Here is a 20,829-nt window from a genome sequence, read left to right as displayed (position 1 = left end):
GGGGGGGGGGGGGGGGGGGGGGGGGGGGGGGGTGGCTGGGTGATGAACACTGGGGAGGGTATGTGCTATGGTGAGCGCTGTGAATTGTGTAAGACTGATGAATCACATATAATTAACATTATATGTTAATAAAAAAAAAACCCAGAAGTGATCAATATAAGCTACCTTGAAAATGGAAATGAAACTGCTCATATATATAATAATTTCTATGAGGCAAAAAGAAAAGAATGCTGATTTTTTCCCTAAAATGCAATTCTTTGAGAAGAACGAGCTGATTTAAAAACAAAACTGAATCATACTTTGAGTCAACAGAATTTTCCCCCTTAATTACAAAAGAGAATTTAAGATGTCTGAAAATAGAGCAAACTCTTAACAAAATTGTTAAAAAATAGTAATTTATATTAGGCAAGACAGCAAACAATGTACACATCTAACAGTAGAGGAAATTAAATGCATTATAGTACAGTCAAGTTATACAGTGAAATATTGTGAGGCCATTAAAATTCATGTTTTTAAAAATATGACATGAGAAAATAATTATAAATTATTACTTAAAATTTTAAAACAGGATACAAAAAACTATCTGCAGAATAATTTAATTTCATAGAAAACATAAATAAAGCTATATATAAAGCCTAAAATAAAATGTACCAAAATGGTAACAATGGTTCTCTCTGGGCAGGGAGATTATGTATACTGTTTGTCTTCCCTAGTTTTCTTGTTTTCCCCATTTCTGTAGATGAACTTATAGTGCTGATCTATTCAGTAATAGGGTTATTTAAACACAGTGGTTCTCAAACTTTTTGATCTTTGGTCTCCTTTACACTCTTAAAAATTATTGAGGAACCCAAAGTTTTTATTTATGTGACATATACTTAACTATACTTACATACTAGAAGTTAAAATAGGAAAAATTTTAAATAATCATTAATTTAAAAATAACAGTAAAAGAACACTTATCATGATGAGCACTGAATAATATACAGAATTACTGAATCACTACATTATAGATCTGAAACTAATATAACTGTATATTAACTATACTGGAATTAACATAAAAAACTTAAAGTTAAATAAATAAAAATAACAGTAATAATCCAGTAACGTGAATATATTTTTATGAAAATTTATTATATTTTACAAAACGAAAAAAAAATCAGTGAAAAGAATGGCACTATTTCACATTTTTAAAAAATGTATGGCTTCATAGAAGACAGCTGCCATCTCCTATCTGCTACTGCATTCAATCTTTTGCCATACTTTGTTTTATTTGAAGTATATAACAAAAATCTGGCCTCACACAGATACACAGTTGGAAAAGGAAGGAGTATTTTAGTAGCCTTTTTGGATAACTATAGTATCACACCAAAGCAAATATCACACCAAAACTCTAAAAGGAATAACTTCTTTAAAGGTTACTGGAAATGTAAAAATTGAAACAACACCAATGAACTTTCTGTATTCTGTCACACTATGACCCATTGGTCTACCCTGTACTTTGAATGAATCTTTCACCTGCGTGTGATTGTGACACTGTGCATTTGTCTTTTAGAAAATACTGATTCACTGAGTTATGCAAATCTTCCTTATACTGATAACACTGTTAAACATCAAAAAGATCACCTTTGTAAATATTACCACTGATCTCACTGGAAAACTTTAAGTACTGGGAAGCCATCAAAGTCAAGGTGGTAAAAACAAGTTTTCCTGCACTGATTTTCACATGAAAGCTTGAATTTTTTCATTGGCAACAAATACCACCAGCTGTTTTCCTTGAAGTGACTGGCTTATTACTTCACTGATTTTCAAGAAAATGTCTGCCATATACACCAAGTGTGAATATTATTTTGTCTGTCAATTATTCTTTCAAGTTAAAAGAAAAAGTGAGCTAATTTTCTTACAATGTTTACAACTCAAACAAGTTACACAAGTGCTCTCAAGACAATGACCACACTTCAGTATGCACAGAAGTACTTAGACATACTTCCTCCATCATCACACAGCATATCAAAAAGATATACATTCAAGAGTAGAAATTTAATAAAACAAGAACTTTTCTGCTTCATCACATGCATTCAGTGAAGCTAGCTTTTTTTCCTTCCTTTCCTTTCTTAACTGCTAAGTGAAAGTGAAAAATACAGCAACTACTAGTACTATCTGGTGCCACTGCCCTGATTCCTACTAAGGCTTCAGCATTTTACTTACCATTTTCTTTAGCACTCTATGTGCAAATGTCAGTACTAAGAAACAGGCAAATAATGTGTTAGTATTATTATGAAAATAGTTTTGACCGCAAAGACCGTCTGGAAAATGTCTCAAGGACTCCCAAGGGGTCCACAGACCATACTTTGAGAACCACGGTTTCAAAAGAACTGAAAGGATAACGTCTTTTAAAGTATAATAGTCCTATAAAGTCTAATTTCAATAAAGTCTACAAATTCTTCCTTCATGCTCTGCTATAAATTTTCTTTTTAAATAATATTAATAGAGAATCAACTCAATCTGAATCAATCTTTCTCACGAAATGAAGCTTATCTAGAATGTTTAAAAATAACATTTATGCGGCTAAAGGGGCAATTATTAAAAAATTCAGAATAATTCTAAAACTCTTAAGACAATGAAGACTCACTTTAGAGTGCAAAATTACAAAAGAAAAAAAACCCTACAATTTAATAAAGCCAAAAGTTAGTATACTTACTGGAACAGAGCTTCATTTTGTTCCATTTCTTCTTGAGGTTGCTAGGGGAAAAAAGGTAGTTTTCTTTGAACTGATAAATGCTAATACAATGCAACAATTAAAAATTTAACTTTTAAAATAATTCTTGTGTTATTCTTTCTTAGCACCTCTCTGCTGTGGTAAAATATATGTAACATAAAATTCACCATTTTAACCATTTTTACACATACAGTGCTGTGGCATTTTGTGCACTGTTGTACAACCATCACCAGCATCCATCTAGAGTACTTTTTCATCTTTTCCAACTGTAACTCCACACCTATTAAGCACTAACTCTCCATTCACCCCTCTCCTAATCCCCGGTACCTACCCTGCTCCTTTCTTTCTACTACTCAGTCTCTACTGTGACTACTCTAAGTACCTAATATAAAAGGAACCATACAACATTTGTCCTTTTGTGTCCGAACTTATTTCACTTAGCATGAGGTCTTTAAGGTTCACCCCCATGTTGTACCATATATCACTATTTCCTCCCTTTCTAATTACATTGTATGTAACACATTTTGTTTATCCACTCATCTGTTGGTGGATGCTTGGACTGCTACCACCTTTTGGCTACTGTGAATAATGGTTCAATGAACGTGGATGTACAAATATATTTTTGAGTCCCTGCTTTCACTTATTTTGGGTATAAACCCAGAAGTGGAGTTTCTGGATCATATGATATAATGTTTAATTTTGGAGGAATCAGCATACCATTTTCCATAGCAGTGGCACCATTCTACATTTCCTACCTGCAATGAGAAAGAATTCCAATTTTCCCACATCCTAACACTGGTTATTTTGGGGTTTTTTGATAACAGCTATCATATGAGTATAAGGTGGGATCTCAGGGTGGTTTTGATGTGCATTTCCCTACTGATTAATGATGTTGAACATATTTTCATGTGCTTATTGGCCACTAGTCTATCTTCTTTGGTGAAATGTCTGTTCATGCCCTTTGTCCATTTTTAAATCAGTTTGTTTGGTTTTTTTGTTGCTGAGTTGTAAGAGTCTTTATATATTCTGGGTAGCAATCCCTTATGAGATACATGACTTACTCCCATTCCTTGGGTTGCCTTTTCATCTGTTGATAGTGTCCTTTAATGCACAAAGGTTTTTAATTTTCATGAGTCTAGCTTTATTTATTTTTTCTTTTGTTGCCGGGCTTTCATGTCCAAGAAATCATTGCCAAATCAAATGTCACGATACTTTTTCCCAATGTTTTCTTCAAGGAGTTTTAGTTCTTGTGTTTAGTTTTTTCCTTAATTTCTTTCCATAAAAGAATTTATGGAAATTAAATAAAGAGAAAGGATGTGTCTCCTGTTTTTATTCCTAGTTCATTAATCCATAATGGTTCTGATAAGCCATTCTTGTCAGGTTCTCAGTTCTAATATTTCTCCTGAGGGCCAAAAATCATACAACCTCTGCATTACAATGTTAAGTGCTAAATGACTTTTGCCTAATTCTCAAGTCACGCCAGAAAATCTGAAGTTGTTTCCCTTTCAAAAAAAAGATAAAATGCACTGATAAAATGACTCCATTTTAAGTTTTACAGCATACTGGCTTTCATCACTTTAAAAGGAATCCTTACATTTAATATCCTGTTACCATGAAAGTGGATCTTTAGAAAAAGATCTCTCTTTGAGGGCCTTCTATGTTTCTATGATCAGTAACAAAGCTTTCTGAAAATAAAGCCTTTAGCATGAATTTCCAAGCATTGTTCAATCAATGAAAAGCTATAACAGGAAAACACAATTAAAGTACTGTGAGAACTTCAATCTTCTCCAATGAACATTCACTGTTATTTACTGATAATGCATCTTTACATACTTCAAGGTTATCACATTGGTTCCACATATATATACTTCCCAAGCAGACCTTACAAAGCTCAGAGGCCCAGAGACAAGAAGGAATTTCAAGAAGTAAACCTAGAAACTCCCAAGAATTAATTAAATAGAGTATACTTACATACTTACTAGATATTTCTGCATCTTCACAAAATAATTCATTCAAATACCTGTAATACCCAGTTCATTTCCCTTACTATAGATCAGTGACTTGACCCTACCTACATAAGGAAAATGCAAAAAATAAGAGAAAAAGTAAAAAGGAAGTTTGCTCCTGACAGCCATTTTTTTCTTTCCCCTCCTCCAGAGGCAAAAATAACACTTAAGAGCTAAGGCCTCTGAATATAATGGGGGCTGGAGTTGGTCATTTGTTAATTAACAAAATGCAAGGATACATTTCAATCAACTCTTTCCTAAGGGATCCAAATTGCTATCTATCCTTTTGATTCATGTGTCTGTCATTTTTTTCCTGCCCTTACCACCCCTATATTTTGATGGTCCCCTAAGCTGTACAGGTTTTGTTTTATTTCACCTGTTGGGGGTAGGGTGGAGGAGGTGAAAAAGAGTTTAAATTAATTGTGCTAATTTGGAGGATCTGGAAAAGAGGCAACTCTATTTATACATCCTCAACCAAAAATATCTGAAACCATTCTCTTCAACTGAATCGTGGATCACTGGGAGTGGAGTGGAATAAGTCTAGGCAGTCAAATCAGCCTAAGCAACCCTGGCTTCCCAGGAAGCACCAGGTATCTCACACAAACTATCCTCACATTCAGTATAGCAGAATACTGGTATTAAGTGTTTTATTTATTTATCAGTTACTGATAACATCTGTTTAAAATACCTTTCTCACAAACTGACAGTATACAATAAAACTAGGGGACTTTAACACCCCACTTACATCAATGGATACATCTTCCGGAAAGAAATCAACAAGGAAACAATGGCTTTGAATGACACCAACAGTGGCCTAGAACAGATGGACCTAACAGATATATACAGAATATTCCATCTAAAAACAGAATACATATTCTTCTCAAGTGCACATAAAATATTCCCCAGGATAGATCACATGTTAGGCCACAAAACAACTCTTGATTTAAAAGACTGAAATCATGGGGCACCTGGGTGGCTCAGTTGGCTAAGCATCTGTCTCTTGGTTTCGGCTCAGGTCATGGTCTCAGGATTGTGGGATTGAGCCCTGTGTCAGGCTCCGCACTGAGTGAGAAGCCTGCTTGGGACTTTCTCTGTCCCCCTCCTTCTTCTCCCCCCCCCCAACTCTCTCCCTCTAAAAAATAAATAAATAAAAATAAAATAAAAAGCTTTTATGCAGTGAAGGAAACCTTAGAATAATGAAAGGCAACCTACAGAATGGGAGAGGATATTTGTAAATGATGTATTTGATAAGAGGTTAACATCCAGAATAGATAAAGAACTCATACAACTCAACAGCAAAAACAACAACAAAAACCTAAACTAAACAGTACAATTAAAAAGTGGGCAGAGGACCCAAACAGACATTTTTTTTAAAAGACTTTATTTATTTACTTGAGAGAGAATGAGATAGAGAGAGCATGAGAGGGGGTAGGGTCTGAGGGAGAAGCAGACTCCCTGCCGAGCAGGGAGCCTGATGTGGGACTCGATCCCGGGACTCCAGTATCATGACCTGAGCTGGAGGCAGATGCTTAACCAACTGAGCCACCCAGGCGCCCACCAGACAGACATTTTTTTAAAGAAGACAAACAGGTGACCAGAAGACACATGAAAAGATACACATCACTAACCATCACGGAAATGCAAATCACAATCACAACGAGATATCTCTTCATACCTGTCAAAATGGCTGAAACCAAAAAGACAAGAAACAACAAATGTTGGCAAGGATATGGAGAAAAGAGAACTGACATGCACTGTCGGTGGGAATGTAAAATGGCGTAGCCATAATGGAAAACAGTGTGGAGGTTACTCAAAAAATTAAAAATAGAAGTACCATACAATCCAGTAATTCCACCTCTTGGTATTTTTCTGAAGAAAATTAAAATATGAACACACTGGAATGTTACTTTTTAACCTCAGAGGAAAAAAATGTATCTATCATCCCTTCCTTCCTTAAGACTTTGTAGGTATCTCTGGTTAGCTGACTTATTTATGCCACAGGTGTTAACTAAATCACCCCTAATCTCTCCCCAGGGTGACTGCATTAAAAAGAAACAAATAAAAATTTGTGTATGTAAGTGTGTATACATAAATATGCACTCACACACACATAAGATAATAGAAGGGACTTTCAGTAGCCCATATCTCAAATTATACCATGCAGACTAATATCTTCTTCACAAATTTAAAGTGATCTCTGACATACAATGGAAATGAAAATAATAATTATTATATTCTATTTTAACCTTCTGTTTCTCTCACTTCCATATCTCTACCTGAAAGAGAGAAAAGGAAAGAGAGGAAGAAATGAAATATTTTAAACACCCCCTTCTAAAACAACTGCCTTTCACCAAAGTTGCAATGAAGAAACAGAATGACTAGCTAAACTGAGTAAGAGAAGAAAGAAGGAAAATAATAGACAAAAAGAATTAATCATTAGTAATTTACCACTCTTTGAAATAGCACTTCCAATTTTTAATAAGTATGTATTTAATCAATATGCTACATACCTGTAAGACTGCATTCTCACTAAGAGGCATTATCTTATTTTTACTCTTTTGCTCTTGTGGATCCTCTCTGAATTTGAACACAAGCTGAATCTCAGGAGAAGGTGTGCCTAGAATGAAACATAATCATAAATCACTTGCAAGTTTTATTGCTCTGCTCTGACAAGGACTCCATCCATGATTTTACAGAAACTACAAATGTCATTAAAAATTATTTTGTAAATTATAATTTCGTAACTACCAATTTTATATATCAATGTTTTTAAGTTATTAATTTCAAAGAAACACATATACTATATTGGAATAAAACAATACTTGATATTTGTTTCAGGTTGAATGAATGCAAAGGATACATAGAGACAATATAAAGACCTAAACCTCCCTACAGGGAATACTTTCTTCTTTTTTAATTCTATGTGAGGTCATTTTTAAAAACTCATAATGCTGGGGCACCTGGATGGCTCAGTTGTTAAGCGTCTGCCTTCGGCTCAGGTCATGATCCCAGGGTCCTGGGATTGAGCCCCGCATTGGGCTCCCTGCTCCGCAGGAAGCCTGCTTCTCCCTCTCCCACTCCCCCCTGCGTGTGTTCCCTCTCTCGCTGTGTCTCTCTCTGTCAAATAAATAAAATATTTAAAAAATAAAAAAATAAAAATAAAAACTCATAATGCTAGTATATAATCCAAAAACAGAGTTGTATTTTTAAGATGGGAAAGTGAGCTCATATTTTAACTTTTCTTCCCTTCCTGGTTCCTAAGAAGAATCCAAAGAAATTAGTTGTTTTTTGAAATTCGTTTTAAAAGAAAATCTGAAGCAGCAATGAGAAAAAAGGAAATATACCCACTACAGGTCAGAAGATGAGAATGGATTAAAGGGAAACCAAACATTGGTAAAGAGTATGTCACTCTACATGGGAAAAGGAGCGGCTCCTTCAGAAATAACTATATGGATTTCTTCCATGAGAATCTCAGAAAACCACCCAGCTCAGAGCAAATCCCACCAACCAAAGATGAAAGAGGGTACACTGGAAGATCTCAAGGGGTAGTCTCCTACTTCACTGAGATTGCTATTTGTTCCAAAGGAGCTCAGAATGAATGCTATAGCCAGTTACTTTGTGTAGGAGGAAATCTTCCCTACCAGATAAAGAAATGTACTAAAAGCTAAGGCTGATAAAATAATGTAGTGATGGTATATTACTAAATATAGTCAAACAGAACAATGAAACAAAACAAGTAGAAAACAGACCTATATATATCTGGGAATTTAATATAAAATAATAATGGTATTTATTTTTTTTAATTTTATTTATTTATTTGACAGAAGGAGACACAGCGAGAGAGGGAACACAAGCAGGGGAGTGGGAGAGGGAGAAGCAGGCTTCCCGCCTAGCAGGGAGCCCGATGCGGGGCTAGATCCCAGGACCCTGGGATCATAACCTGAGCCAAAGGCAGACGCTCAAGGACTGAGCCACCCAGGCACCCCAATAATGGTATTTTAAACAGTGACAAGATGAATAAATATAACAAAGGTAACTAAAGGTAAAAGAAAAACCTTTATGGTCGTGTGGTAGGTAAAATATTTCCAAGTTTGAAAAAACCAAGAAACCCCAGAAGAAAAGACTGACAGGTTTTACTATATAAAAACTTAAGGGCACCTGGGTGGCTTAGTCGGTTAAGCATCTGCCTTCAGCTCAGGTCACGATCTCAGGGTCCGGGGATCGAGCCCCGCATCGGGCTCCCTGCCCAGCAGGGAGTCTGCTTCTCCCTCTCCCTCTGCCCCTTCCCTCATGCCATCACCCCTCCCTCACCCGCTCATGCTCACTCTCTCTCTCTCAAATAAAATCTTAAAAAAAAAAAACCTAGGGATGCCTGGGTGGCTCAGTCAGTTAAGTGTCTGCCTTCAGCTCAGGTCATGATCCCAGGGTCCTGGAATCGAGTCCCACATTGGGCTCCTTGCTCAGCAGGGAGTCTGCGTCTCCCTGTGCCTGCTCGGCCTGCCACTCCCCCCACCTGTGCTCTCTGACAAATAAATACATAAAATCTTTAAAAAATAAAAATAAATAAAAATTTAAAAAACCTTAAAATTTCTGCATACAAAATATATCATGAATAACATCAAAAGTTAACTAGGGAACTGAATGAAACTATTGCAACATATATATGACAAAGTTTTATTATCTTTAATATATAAAATGGTCTTATAAACCAATAATAAAATGAGAATAATTTAGGAGACAAATAAGGCAATTCACATACACAAAAACTATGAATACTCAATATTAAAATATGTCTAACCTTGGTATTCTTCAAAAATGCAAATTAAAATAATCAGATACTTTTTATTTAGTAGTTTGGCAAAGACTGAATATATCCTTTGTTGGAACTAAAGGAAAAAGCCATCTTTTTTAGGGGTAATATGTGTCAAGATCTGACATGTGTCCATCCTTTAAAAACAAATCTAATTTTAGCTAGTTATACTAAGGAAATAATCAGAAAAGCAGGCAAAGGTATAAATATTAGAATATTCACATTTATTACAGTACTGAGAAATACCAAAAATATTATCAATTCATTAAATAAGGGTACATTCATACAGAATAACATGTAGCAATTTAAAAGGTTGAGGAAGATCAGCATAACAAGGAAAGAAATATATTTAACACAATACCAATTATGAAAAAAGATATTCATAATGGCATACAAAAGTCTAGAAAAATATATAAATACTAAATACTGGCAATTGTTGAGAGTGGAATTATAGGGAAGAGTAGGGGGTGGGACCTTACACTTTCTACATTACATAATTTTGTATTTAGAAAATTTTTATTCATTTAATAATTAGCAAAAGTAATAAAAGTCTATCAATTTGGAAAAGGAAAGAAAAAGGAAAGCAAAGAAAAAACCTGGTTGGAATACTAAAACATACCTCTTACTTCTTCCTAGTGGTACTTTATATAACATAAGAGCACATTCTGGAAACTACTATTACACATTGCCTCTTCCAACTACATGTAGGAAAAATCCCTCCAAGATGAAACTGCAACTTGCCTTTGGAGTACTAAGTAAGATGATGTACAGTGAAAAGACTCTGTGAGCTTATATATATAACAGATCTTTGTGGTGTTTAGGAAATTTTTCTTTTTTTTCATACTTATTTCCAGACATCCTTGAAAATAAAAAATGGTTCACAAGAAGAAAGCATAAAAGGAAATAACGTACCCCTTAAACAGCTACTGCAAAATTTATCTTTTCAAACAGTGATGATCAGTGATACATTTTTCTAGAAGCATTTAAAAACTGACCTAGAAGTGGACTCAGGAAGTAGAGAAAATTGGTAGGTAAAAGGTACTTTCAAAAAATATATATACCACATATCAGTGAAATCATATGGTATTTGCCTTTTTTCAGTCTGACTTCTTTCATTGAGCATAATACCCTCTCGGTCCAACCATGTTGTCACAAATGGCATGATCTCATCCTTTTCATGGCTGTATACTATTCCACTATGTACACATACCACATCTTTATCCATTTGTCTATCAATGAACACTTAGGTTACTTCCATATCCTGGCTACTGTAAATAATGCTGCAATAAGCATAAGAGTGCACATATTTTTTTGACAGTGTTTTTTATTTTCTTTGGGTAAATACCCAGTAGTGGAATTACTGGATATGTTATTACTATTTTTAATTTTTTGAGGAACCTCCACACTGTCTTCTATTGCAGTTGTACCAATTTACATTACCACTATCAGGGCACAAGGGTTCCTTTTTTCTCTATATCCTCACCAACACTTGTTATTTCTTGTCTTTTTGATTTTAGCCATTCTGACAGGTCTAAGGTGATAACACTTTGTGATTCTGATTTGCATTTCCCTGACGGTGATACTGAGCATCTTTTCATATATCTGGTTGGCCATCTGTATGTCTTCTTTAAAACAAATGTCTATTCGGGTCCTCTGTCCATTTTTTACTTGTATTGTTTTTTAGGTATCGAGTTATATAAGTCATATACATTTTAGAAATTAACCCCTTATCAGATATATCATTTGCAAATCTCTTCTCCCATTAAGTAGGTTGCCTTTTATTATGTTGATGATTTCCTTTATTGCAGGAAAGTTTATTTTGATGTAGTTCCAATAGCTTATTTTTGCTTTTGTTTCCCTTGTTTTTGGAGACAACTAGCTAGAAAAATGCTGCTAGGGCCAATGTCAGAAAAATTACTGCCTGTGTTCTCTTCTAGGGTTTTTATGGTTTCAGGTCTTACAATTAAGTCTTTAATCCATTTGAGTTTATTGTTGTGTATGGTGTAAGAAATTAGTCCAGTTTCATTCTTTTGCTTGTAGCTGTCCAGTTTCCCAGCACCATTTCTGAAAAGACTGTATTTTTCCCATTGCACATTCTTGCCTAATTTGTCATAGATTAATTGACCCTAAAAGTGTGGGTTTATTTCTGGGTTCTCTATTCTGTTCCATCAATCTTTTGTGCCAGTACTATACTGTTTTGATTACTACAGCTTTGTAGTATACCTTGAAATCTGGGATTGTGACACTTCCGGCTTTGTTCTTCTTTCTCAAGACTGCTTTGGCTATTCAGGCTCTTTTGTGGCTCTATACATATTAGCATTTGTTCTAGTTCTGTAAAAAATGTTGTTGTTGGTATTTCGATAAGCATTCATTGACTCTGTAAAGTGCTTTGGGTGACATGGACATTTTAACAATATTAATTCTTCCAATCCATGATCATGGAATATCTATTTGTGTCATCTCCAACTTCTTTCATCAGTATTTCATAGTTTCCAGAATACAGGTCTTTCACCTCCTTGGTTAAGTTTACTCGTAGGTGTTTTATTCTTTTTGCTGCAATTATGAATGGGATTGTTTTCTCAATTTCTCTTTCTGCTGCTGTTATTAGTGTATAATAAGCCAGACTAAGAAAGACAAATACCATATGATTTCACTCATACAGGGAATCTAAAAAACAGAACAAATGAATACACACACACACACACACACACAAAGCTAAGCCAGACCTAGAAATACAGAGAACAAACAGATGGTTGCCAGAGGAGACAGGGGTTGGGAAAATGGACAAAATGAGTGAAAAGGAGTGGAAGATACAGGTTTCCAGCTATGGAATAACTAAGTCACAGTAATAAAAAGCATAGCATAGGGAATATAGTCAATAATATTGTAATAACACCGTATGTGATAGATGGTACTAAAACTGTGGTGAGCCTAGCATAATCCATAAATCACTATAATGTACACTGAAACTAATGTAACATCATGCATCAACTATACTCAAATTTAAAAAAATTAAATATATATAAACATACCAAGGATATTTGGTATTTCATTCTGAAATAATCAGACTGGTTATTAAAAAGTACTATTCACTTTTGTAAATAAACAAGTTCTAGGGTTAAGTTGGAAATTTTTGTAAGGAGAAGAGCTATCTGGGTGTCACTTGCGTATCTCTGAAGGCCTCTCTAGGAGTCATAAACATCTTCCAGAAGTTATAATTCCCTTTGCTATCCTTATAGTAATAGACCTTAGTAGACCTTAGGGTCTATTACAGATGAGTATAAGAAACTAATTCTGTGTAAAGTTAAAAACAAAACTAACCATAAAAGGAGAAGCTGACAGAATAATAACACTTGGCAAATTAAAGGAACTACTTAGTGAAAAAAAATTATTTCTCACCTTTGTACATTCCACTTATACCAGGATGGAGACTGAACTCAGATCTAAGAGATGTGTCTTGATCAAAGAGCAACCTTTCAAATACCAAAACAGAAGATACAGATTATGTTTCCTAAACATAGACTAACAATTTAACCACAATTTTTTATTACATCTAAACTTGCTAAAATTCTTAGTTACACCACACTATTAATATCTATACCAAAATATTTTTTCAGATGTGTACCCTTTAATTAAAAATTTATATAAGATGAAATATAAAGACTTATTTATATGGTCAAGTTTATTTTTATAATACCATGTTATTTCTGAATACTTGGGAATAAGGAATGAATATCAATATAGTTTCTGCACAGAGATGAAATGAGATGATTTGAGGAAACAGTGCTGGTCGGTTTTCTCCTTCACATTTGTCTATACCACAGAGAATTTGAGATTAAAGTCCCAGGACTGAATCTGAGTGTATATTTTCAGAATACAAAATGATAGAATTCCTTCAGATTTTGGATTCACTTCTTTGTTCTAAGCAGCACCAAGGTAATAAAGAGAGAAGACACATAGTCCATGCCCTCAAGAAGTTTCAAATCCAGTGACAAATACAAAACTAAAAAACAGCAATGATACGCCATGGTGAGTATGCTAGTAGGCAGACTTAAGTGTTTATCTTTTCTGTTTAAAAAAAAAAACAAAAACACCCTACAGAATTCAAAAATAGGCAAAGGACTTGAAAAGAAATTTATCCAAAGAAAATGGCTAACAACAATGCAAAAAGATGCTCAACACTACTAAATATTAGGAAAATGCAAATCAAAACCACAGTGAGATACCATATCACATCCATTAGGTTATGATCAAAAACAAAAAACAAAAACAAAACAGAAAATAACAAGTGCATTGCTGGTGGGAATGTAAAATGGTACAACCACTGTGGAAAACAGTATGGTTGTTCATCAAAAAAGAGATCTTTAATCACCATTTGATCTAGTAATTCCATTTCTGGGTACACAAAGTAACTGAAAGCAGAGATTTGAAGATATTTGCACACTCCTGTTCAGAGAAGCATTACTCACAGGAGCCAAAAGGTGGAAGCAACCCAAGTGTTCAACAGAGAAGTGGATAAACAAAATGCAGTACATACATGAAATGGAGTATTATTCAGCCTTAAAAAGGAAGCTTGCCGAGTTGTGAAACACTCTACGGAGAACCCCATGTAGCAAGAAACCAAGAAACTGGAGGCCTCCAGTCAACCATCAGAGAGAACTGAATCTTAACAAGCACTATACAGGAAGTGAATCCTTCTCAAGACTAGAGGGGCGCCTGGGTGGCTCAGTCAGTTAAGCGTCTGCCTTCTGCTAAGGTCATGATCCTGGAGTCCTAAGCTCCGCATTGGACTCCCTGCTCAGTGAGGAGTCTGCTTCTCCCTCTGCCTTTCAGCCCACTTGGGCTCTCTCTCAAATAAATAAATAAAATCTGTAACAACAACAACAACAACAACAAAAAGACTAGAACTAGAGACGAATGCAGCCTTGTGAGTCTGTGAGCCTGATGACCCAGTTAAGCCACTCCTGAATTTCTGACCCACAGAAACTACAAGATAATAAATGTTTACTGTTATAAGTTGCTAAGTTTTGGACTAAGTTCTTCTACAGCAAAGGAAAACTAAACAGATTGTAACCACATTTCCCCAACTATTTGTTTTTAGTTGTTTTGTTCAAATTAAGATCCAAACAAGGTAGCCACATTGCTTTTGGTTGCTATATCTAAGTATCTTTTTAAATATATAAATTATCCACCCCCACTGCAATTTAATAGTTGAAGTAACTGGCCTGTTTTTTTCCTGCAATCTCCCACATTTTGAATTTTCTAACTGCATGTCATTTAACATGTTCCTCTATCCCATATACTTCCTATAAACTGGTTATTAGAGCTAGAAGTTTTATCTATCAAGTTAACTGGGGGTGGGAGGCATGTGTGTACTTCCTACAGGAAATAATAAAGTATGTATTGAGAAAGGTAGTCTTGTGCATAGTCTTTCAGCCCCCCCTTCAGCCTTGGGCCTAGAACACCTTCTTACCAAGATTTAGAGTCCTCCCAGCCTGTGCTGGACTTACTACCTTGAATGAGAATACCTTTCCCAGTTTCAGACTTGGTGTGTACTCCTTTGCTGTGAAAGTCTGTGTGTCATAGGTTACCTGGAAAACCCCACCAACATATATGTCCTCTGTTGGGACAAGATGAAGTCATTCTGTGGCACAAGAGGAGTGTGTACAGACCAATGGCCTGCATCAACTGCAGAGAGTGACTGCTAGCTGTGGGAGCCAATACCTCCTACTGAAGCTGATCTTGTTTTGTCTCTTCTCTATGTGAATAAAGTATTGTTCTAGCCTGCCACCACCTAGATCTTGGACTTCCAGCCTCCAGAACCATAAGAAAATGCATTTCTGTTGGTTAAGCCATCAGTCTGTGGTATTTTTATGGCAGCCTGAGCAAACTAATACACAACTAGTCTTCCCTAACTTCCCAAAATAAGATATCATATCATATTTAGATATCATATAATATTTAGAGTCCACAATACTAGTATTATCATTAACAGTATGATTACTGAAGTTACTTTGCAATTATTTATGTCCTTGGAGTATATCTTATCTGGCATGTATAGATTAATTCTATGTTTAAAAGGCACTTAGTTCCTTTTGGTGTAATTATGCCATCAAGTCAACATATAGATTCACCTGTTTAATCTTGCTTTTTTATTTTTGCTTTTTAGAAAGTTTTTCATGCTGGCTTAATTTTGTTTTATAATTATGTAAACCATAAATGTATAAGACAAGATCTATTTAGAGAAGTCTAGTCTTGTCTAGTCTTTTCGCCCATCTGTTCTCTCACTTCCCATTTTTTAAAATTGTATGGTTTATCCTTCCAATGTGTTTTTGAAAATATAAGCGATATGAGTATACATGCCATCACCCAGTCTTAGGTAAGCAGTAACATTCTATATATACCTCTTTACTTTTTTTTTCTTAACAATAAATCCAGTAGATTGATCAGTCTAGGGGAAAGAGACTTTCTTCATTCCTCTTTATTAATTCATAGTATACCACTGTGTGGATTCTCACACACTTTTTAAAAAATATTTATTCATCTAAGTAATCTCTATACCCAACATGGGGCTTGAACTCACAACCCTGAAATTAAGAGTCGCACTTCCAACTGAGCCAGCTAGGCACTCCTATTCTCAGTTTTAAAAGCTTTGTAAAAGATGATTGTGGAAGTTTAAAAAAAAAAAAAATGGGGAGAGAGTAAGAAAATTTACAGAACTACTTTGTTTTCCATTCCCAAACACAAATATATATCACATATATAATCTCACATTATGAAGAAAGAACAGGTTACTAAGAAAAATAACTCACCATTAACAACAACAAAACCCGTACCTCCTAATAGTTCTCAGCACCAGCAAAACTAATAATGAAAAGGAATCCAGTCCTTAATCTAACACACCCTTCTGTGAGAGTCAATGCTGGCTCCTGTTATAGGAGAAAAAGCATCTTTTTTGGCTCAATTACTACTGGCCATTACCAAGGATTGAAAATTTTATTATTCAAATATGGGTAATACCATTACTATAGCACATTTTTCTAAGAAGTAAAAATATCTAGGGATGCCTGGGTGGCTCAGTTGGTTTAGTGTCTTCCTTCGGCTCAGGTCACGATCCCAAGGTCCTGGGATGGAGTCCCACATCAGGCTTCTTGCTCGGCAGAGAGCCTGCTTCTCCTTCTGCTTGCAGCTCCCCCTATTTGTGCTCGTGCTCTCTCTCTCTCCCCCCTCTCTCTCTGACAAATAAATAAAATCTTAAAAAAAAGAAGTAAAAAAACCTATTCATCTTAATGCCCCTAAAAGTCAGAATTATTTTACTTTTTAAAATTTTTGAGAATTTTTTTTCAATCTAAAAATAACACAGAGCGCCTGGGTGGCTCAGTCGTTAAGTGTCTGCCTTCGGCTCAAGTCATGGTCCCAGGGTCCTGGGATCGAGTCCCACATTGGGCTCCCTGCTCTGCGGGAAGCCTGCTTCTCCCTCTCCCACTCCCCCTGCTTGAGTTCCTGCTCTCGCTGTGTCTCTCTCTGTCAAATAAATAAATAAAAATAAAATCTTTAAAAAATAAAAAAATAAAAATAAAAATAAAAATAACACAAAAAAGGCAGAAAGGAATTGTGGATGCTAATGGGACTGTTCTATATCTTCATTGTCGTAATGGTTATTACACAACTGTATGTGTTTATCAAAACACACAGAACTGTACATTAAAAAGAATGAATTTTGCATCTTAATAAAAAAGTGAAAAAAGTAACACGATGATGTTAATTTTCCATTAAGTAAATTTATAAATTTAACTTTATACCAATAAAAGTACCAAGACTTTTTATTGAACTAGACAACTGATTCCAAAGTTCATGTGGTAAAATAAATAAGGACAGCCAGGAAAATGTTTTAAAATAACAGTAAGGAGGTAATAACCTACAGGACATTAAAATATTTTTAGATATAAAATGTTTTTAAAATGTGAAGCTAGCACATAAAATGACAGACCAATGAACAGAATAAAATCTCCTAAATAAACTCACATACATATAAGAATTTAGTATATTAAAAAGGTGGCATCTCAAATCAGAGAAAAAGATAGGATTTTTTAAAAAGAAATATTGGGACAATGAAGGAGACATCTGGAAAATAATTTAGTTGGATCCATACTTGACACTGTACTCCAGAAAAATCCCACATGAATCAAAATGTAAATTTTTTTTGAATTTTTTTTTTTTTTTAATTTGACAGAGAGACAGACAGCGAGAGAGGGAACACAAGCAGGGGGAGTGGGAGAGGGAGAGGGAGAAGCAGGCTTCCTGCCGAGCAGGGAGCCCGATGTGGGGCTTGATCCCAAGACCCTGGGTTCATGACCTGAGCCAAAGGCAGACGCTTAACGACTGAGCCACCCAGGCGTCCCTCAAAACGTAAATGTTTAAAATGAAACAAAAAGTATAAAAGAAACCAAGGAGGGATTCTTTTATCATTGGGCAGGAAAAAAAGCCTAATTATGAGATAAACCCAAATAATTCAATTATTAAGATTACAAACTTCCCAAGTTTGCTAAAAGACCAATTTATATATTCAATAAGCTCAGTGAAACCCAAACAGGAAAAACACACAAAAAATCATGCCCAGACACACTGTCATCAAACTTCTGAGAACCAAAGATGGGGGAAAACTGAAATCAGACATAAAAAAAAACATGACACATTCTACATATAAGAATAGTGATTTAAATGGGTGAGAGGACTTAACTACAAAGGGGCAGTACAAGGGAGGTTTTTTTGGAATGACGGAACTATTCTGGATCTTGACTGTGATGGTTGTTATAAGACTCACTGTATTAGTCGAAATGCTGCCTGTACAGCAAGAGCAAATATTACTGGGTGTATATATAAATGAGCCAAAAACCTGGGTATCATCGTCTCTGCTCTAAATAATTCCAACTTTAACCTGGAATCTTGCAAGAAATGCAGGATTTCAGATCCCACCCCAGAACTCCTGAATTGGATTCCCCATTTTAATGGGATTCTGGAGTGATATTTATAAGGATATTAAATTTATTTAAAGATTTTATTTATTTATTTGACAGAGAGAGAATATAAGCAGGGGGAGCAGAATTGGCGAGGGAGAAGCAGGCTCCCCACTGAGTGGGGAGCCTGATGAGGGGCTCAATCCCAGAACCCTGGGATCATGACCTGAGCCACCCAGGCGCCCCAAGGGTATTAAAATTTGAAAAGCCCTGCTCTAGGGTATGCTCAAGTGAACAAAAATCTGATTATGCTTCTCCTCCACTTAACATTTTACAAAAGACACACGCAGGATATATGAGGCCTTACATGACCTCACCCTACCTTCCTCTCCAGGGGGACTCATCTTTTACCACTGCCCACCTCACCACTTAACACTTCACTTGAGTAAGAATTAACTATTTGTACATTCCAGCACACAACACAATGCTCTGTCCCCTTTACCCACGCATTTCCCTCAGCCTAGAACACCTCTTCTTCATCTGCCTAATTCTTAAACCACCTTCAAGCTTCTATTCAGAAGTCAACCGTACCAATCTTTAAGGACTACCTGGGCTCTTAAACCAGGCAAAGCATACTTCCATCACTGGACTATCGCCCTTTATTGAAATTATCTGTCTATAAAAAAAAGAAAGAAAGAAATTATCTGTTTATGTGTCCTCCCTGGCCTGTAGGTTTCTCAAAGGCAGTGGACTCATCTCTTCTATAGTTCCCCTGGATCTAGCAAGAGAACTAGCTATGTTCAAGGTTTTGATGAACTGAACTACCATCTTTTTTCGATTCTTATAAAACTATTCGTTTCCAATTTAGTAGTAAACGGTTCCCCCATCACACATTCTTTTCCTAAAATTATGTTAACCATCTCCTAGATCAGAGCTTCCGATTGCTTAAAGCAAAATGCATTTCAGAAATCTAGACCCAACACTTTTTTTTGCCTGTACAAAAGGACTTAGCCTAAGGCTAAAAGGAAGGGTTTTTTTTTTTTGTTTGTTTGTTTGTTTTAGATGCCATAAAGCCATCTACCATAAAGCTCATTTTGTCCTAAATTGGAGGCTGGGGGGATTGTGTTTCGTTTATTTACAAGTTCTTAGCTCAGGCCTGGCTACCTCACAAGACTCGAATTCCGCCTGCCATTACACATTCATCTGGTAATAATTTCTACTCAGTCTACAAGGGCCACTCCACCTCCAGTACCCAGCACAATGGCGGGCGCCTTGTCCAAGGCCTGGCGCTAACGTTGGTCACCTTCTCCAGGGCAGCTCCTCGTCATCCAGGTCGCTCTCCGTCACTGACCCGTCTATCACAGTTTCATCACTGTCCCAGTCTGGGGCCTGGGCGCCTTCCTCCATCTTCGCCTCACGCCCGGAGCCTTGTTTATTCTCCTTCTCCAACGCCCCGCTTCCTGCGAAAAGAAAAGGCACGCTGAGGGTCGGGGGGAACTGTGAGTGAAATATGAAATCCGAGGCGAGACGCGGGAGACTGGCCTGGAACACAGTAGCAGCGACGGTCGTCGTCGGGGACGCGGTCCCGCTCGGCCCCCTCGCCGCACGCCGCCGGCAGGGGGAGCTGCGAGCCGCACGTCGCAGCCGCGTGCGGCCCCGCCCCCCGACGCTGGTGGCCGGAAGTGCCTGGCGGAGCGCCCGCCCGCTCTGGCTTTCCCGGCCGCCTGGGGCGTGGCGCCCCCCGCCGCATCCGCTTTCTGTGCTTTCTTACCTATTCATTCGCTGGGCGGAGTGACTGGGGTTGCGGTCGTGGGGACCAGAAAGGCAGCGCTGTCACAGACAAGACCGCAGTCCGAGCCTGCCTAACGCCACCGGCAGGAGGGAGACTTAGGTCACCTTACCTGCAGTGCGCCTCGTACTTGTGAGACCCAGACCTGGAAAGAACTGTCAGCTCCTGCCCGATCCGGTAGCCCCCGCTATCCGTCTGACGTTCTCAAAACAGAATGTTACCTTACATGGGAAGAGTGTTTGTTGCAGTCCACCAAGTGCTGCCTTTCTCCTTAATTCCTTTAACACCCCTTCCTTGAGTGTCCTTTGAGGTAGGCAAGACAAACATGTTTATCCTAAGTTTATAGGTCATCAACCCATCTAACTGATGTATTTTGTATTTGTATTTTTCCCTCATTAACTCTTTAATTGCCTTGAAATACAGGTTGTGTAGAAAGAGGAGAATAAATGCTTTATTTTTTCTATATAAATTTTTAGAATGATAGTGTCTAGCAACTTCCAAGAATAGCCAATTACGAGTTTTGAATGAAGTACTAGATTTTTATATATTTG

General features: G+C 36.6%; 1 protein-coding gene across 8 annotated transcripts in view; it reads right to left on the bottom strand.

The window, feature by feature from the left end:
- Positions 1–20,114, bottom strand: part of ANKRD31 (ankyrin repeat domain 31) — a 146,598-nt gene extending 126,484 nt beyond the window's left edge. For 6 of the 8 annotated variants that reach the window (XM_073905319.1, XM_073905320.1, XM_073905324.1 and 3 more), the window contains exons 1-5: positions 20,028–20,114; positions 19,793–19,945; positions 12,932–13,005; positions 7,233–7,339; positions 2,699–2,739 (exon numbers count right to left, since the gene is read on the bottom strand). In XM_073905319.1, the coding sequence (XP_073761420.1) occupies positions 2,699–2,739; positions 7,233–7,339; positions 12,932–13,005; positions 19,793–19,896 (326 nt within the window). In that variant the 5' untranslated portion in view covers positions 19,897–19,945; positions 20,028–20,114. Of the gene's footprint in view, positions 1–2,698; positions 2,740–7,232; positions 7,340–12,931; positions 13,006–19,792 lie in introns of all 8 variants that reach the window. The other 2 variants (XM_073905321.1, XM_073905326.1) reach the window with 2 other exon arrangements.
- Between the last annotated feature and the right edge of the window lie 715 nt (positions 20,115–20,829).

This window comes from Callorhinus ursinus, unplaced genomic scaffold, assembly GCF_003265705.2.
Source record: "Callorhinus ursinus isolate GAN/ISIS: 27379988/994484 unplaced genomic scaffold, GSC_fseal_2.0 scaffold23, whole genome shotgun sequence".
Lineage (NCBI taxonomy): Eukaryota > Metazoa > Chordata > Mammalia > Carnivora > Otariidae > Callorhinus > Callorhinus ursinus.
The sequence above is the reverse complement of the archived record's forward strand: the minus strand, read 5'-3'. Positions and strand labels throughout refer to the sequence as shown.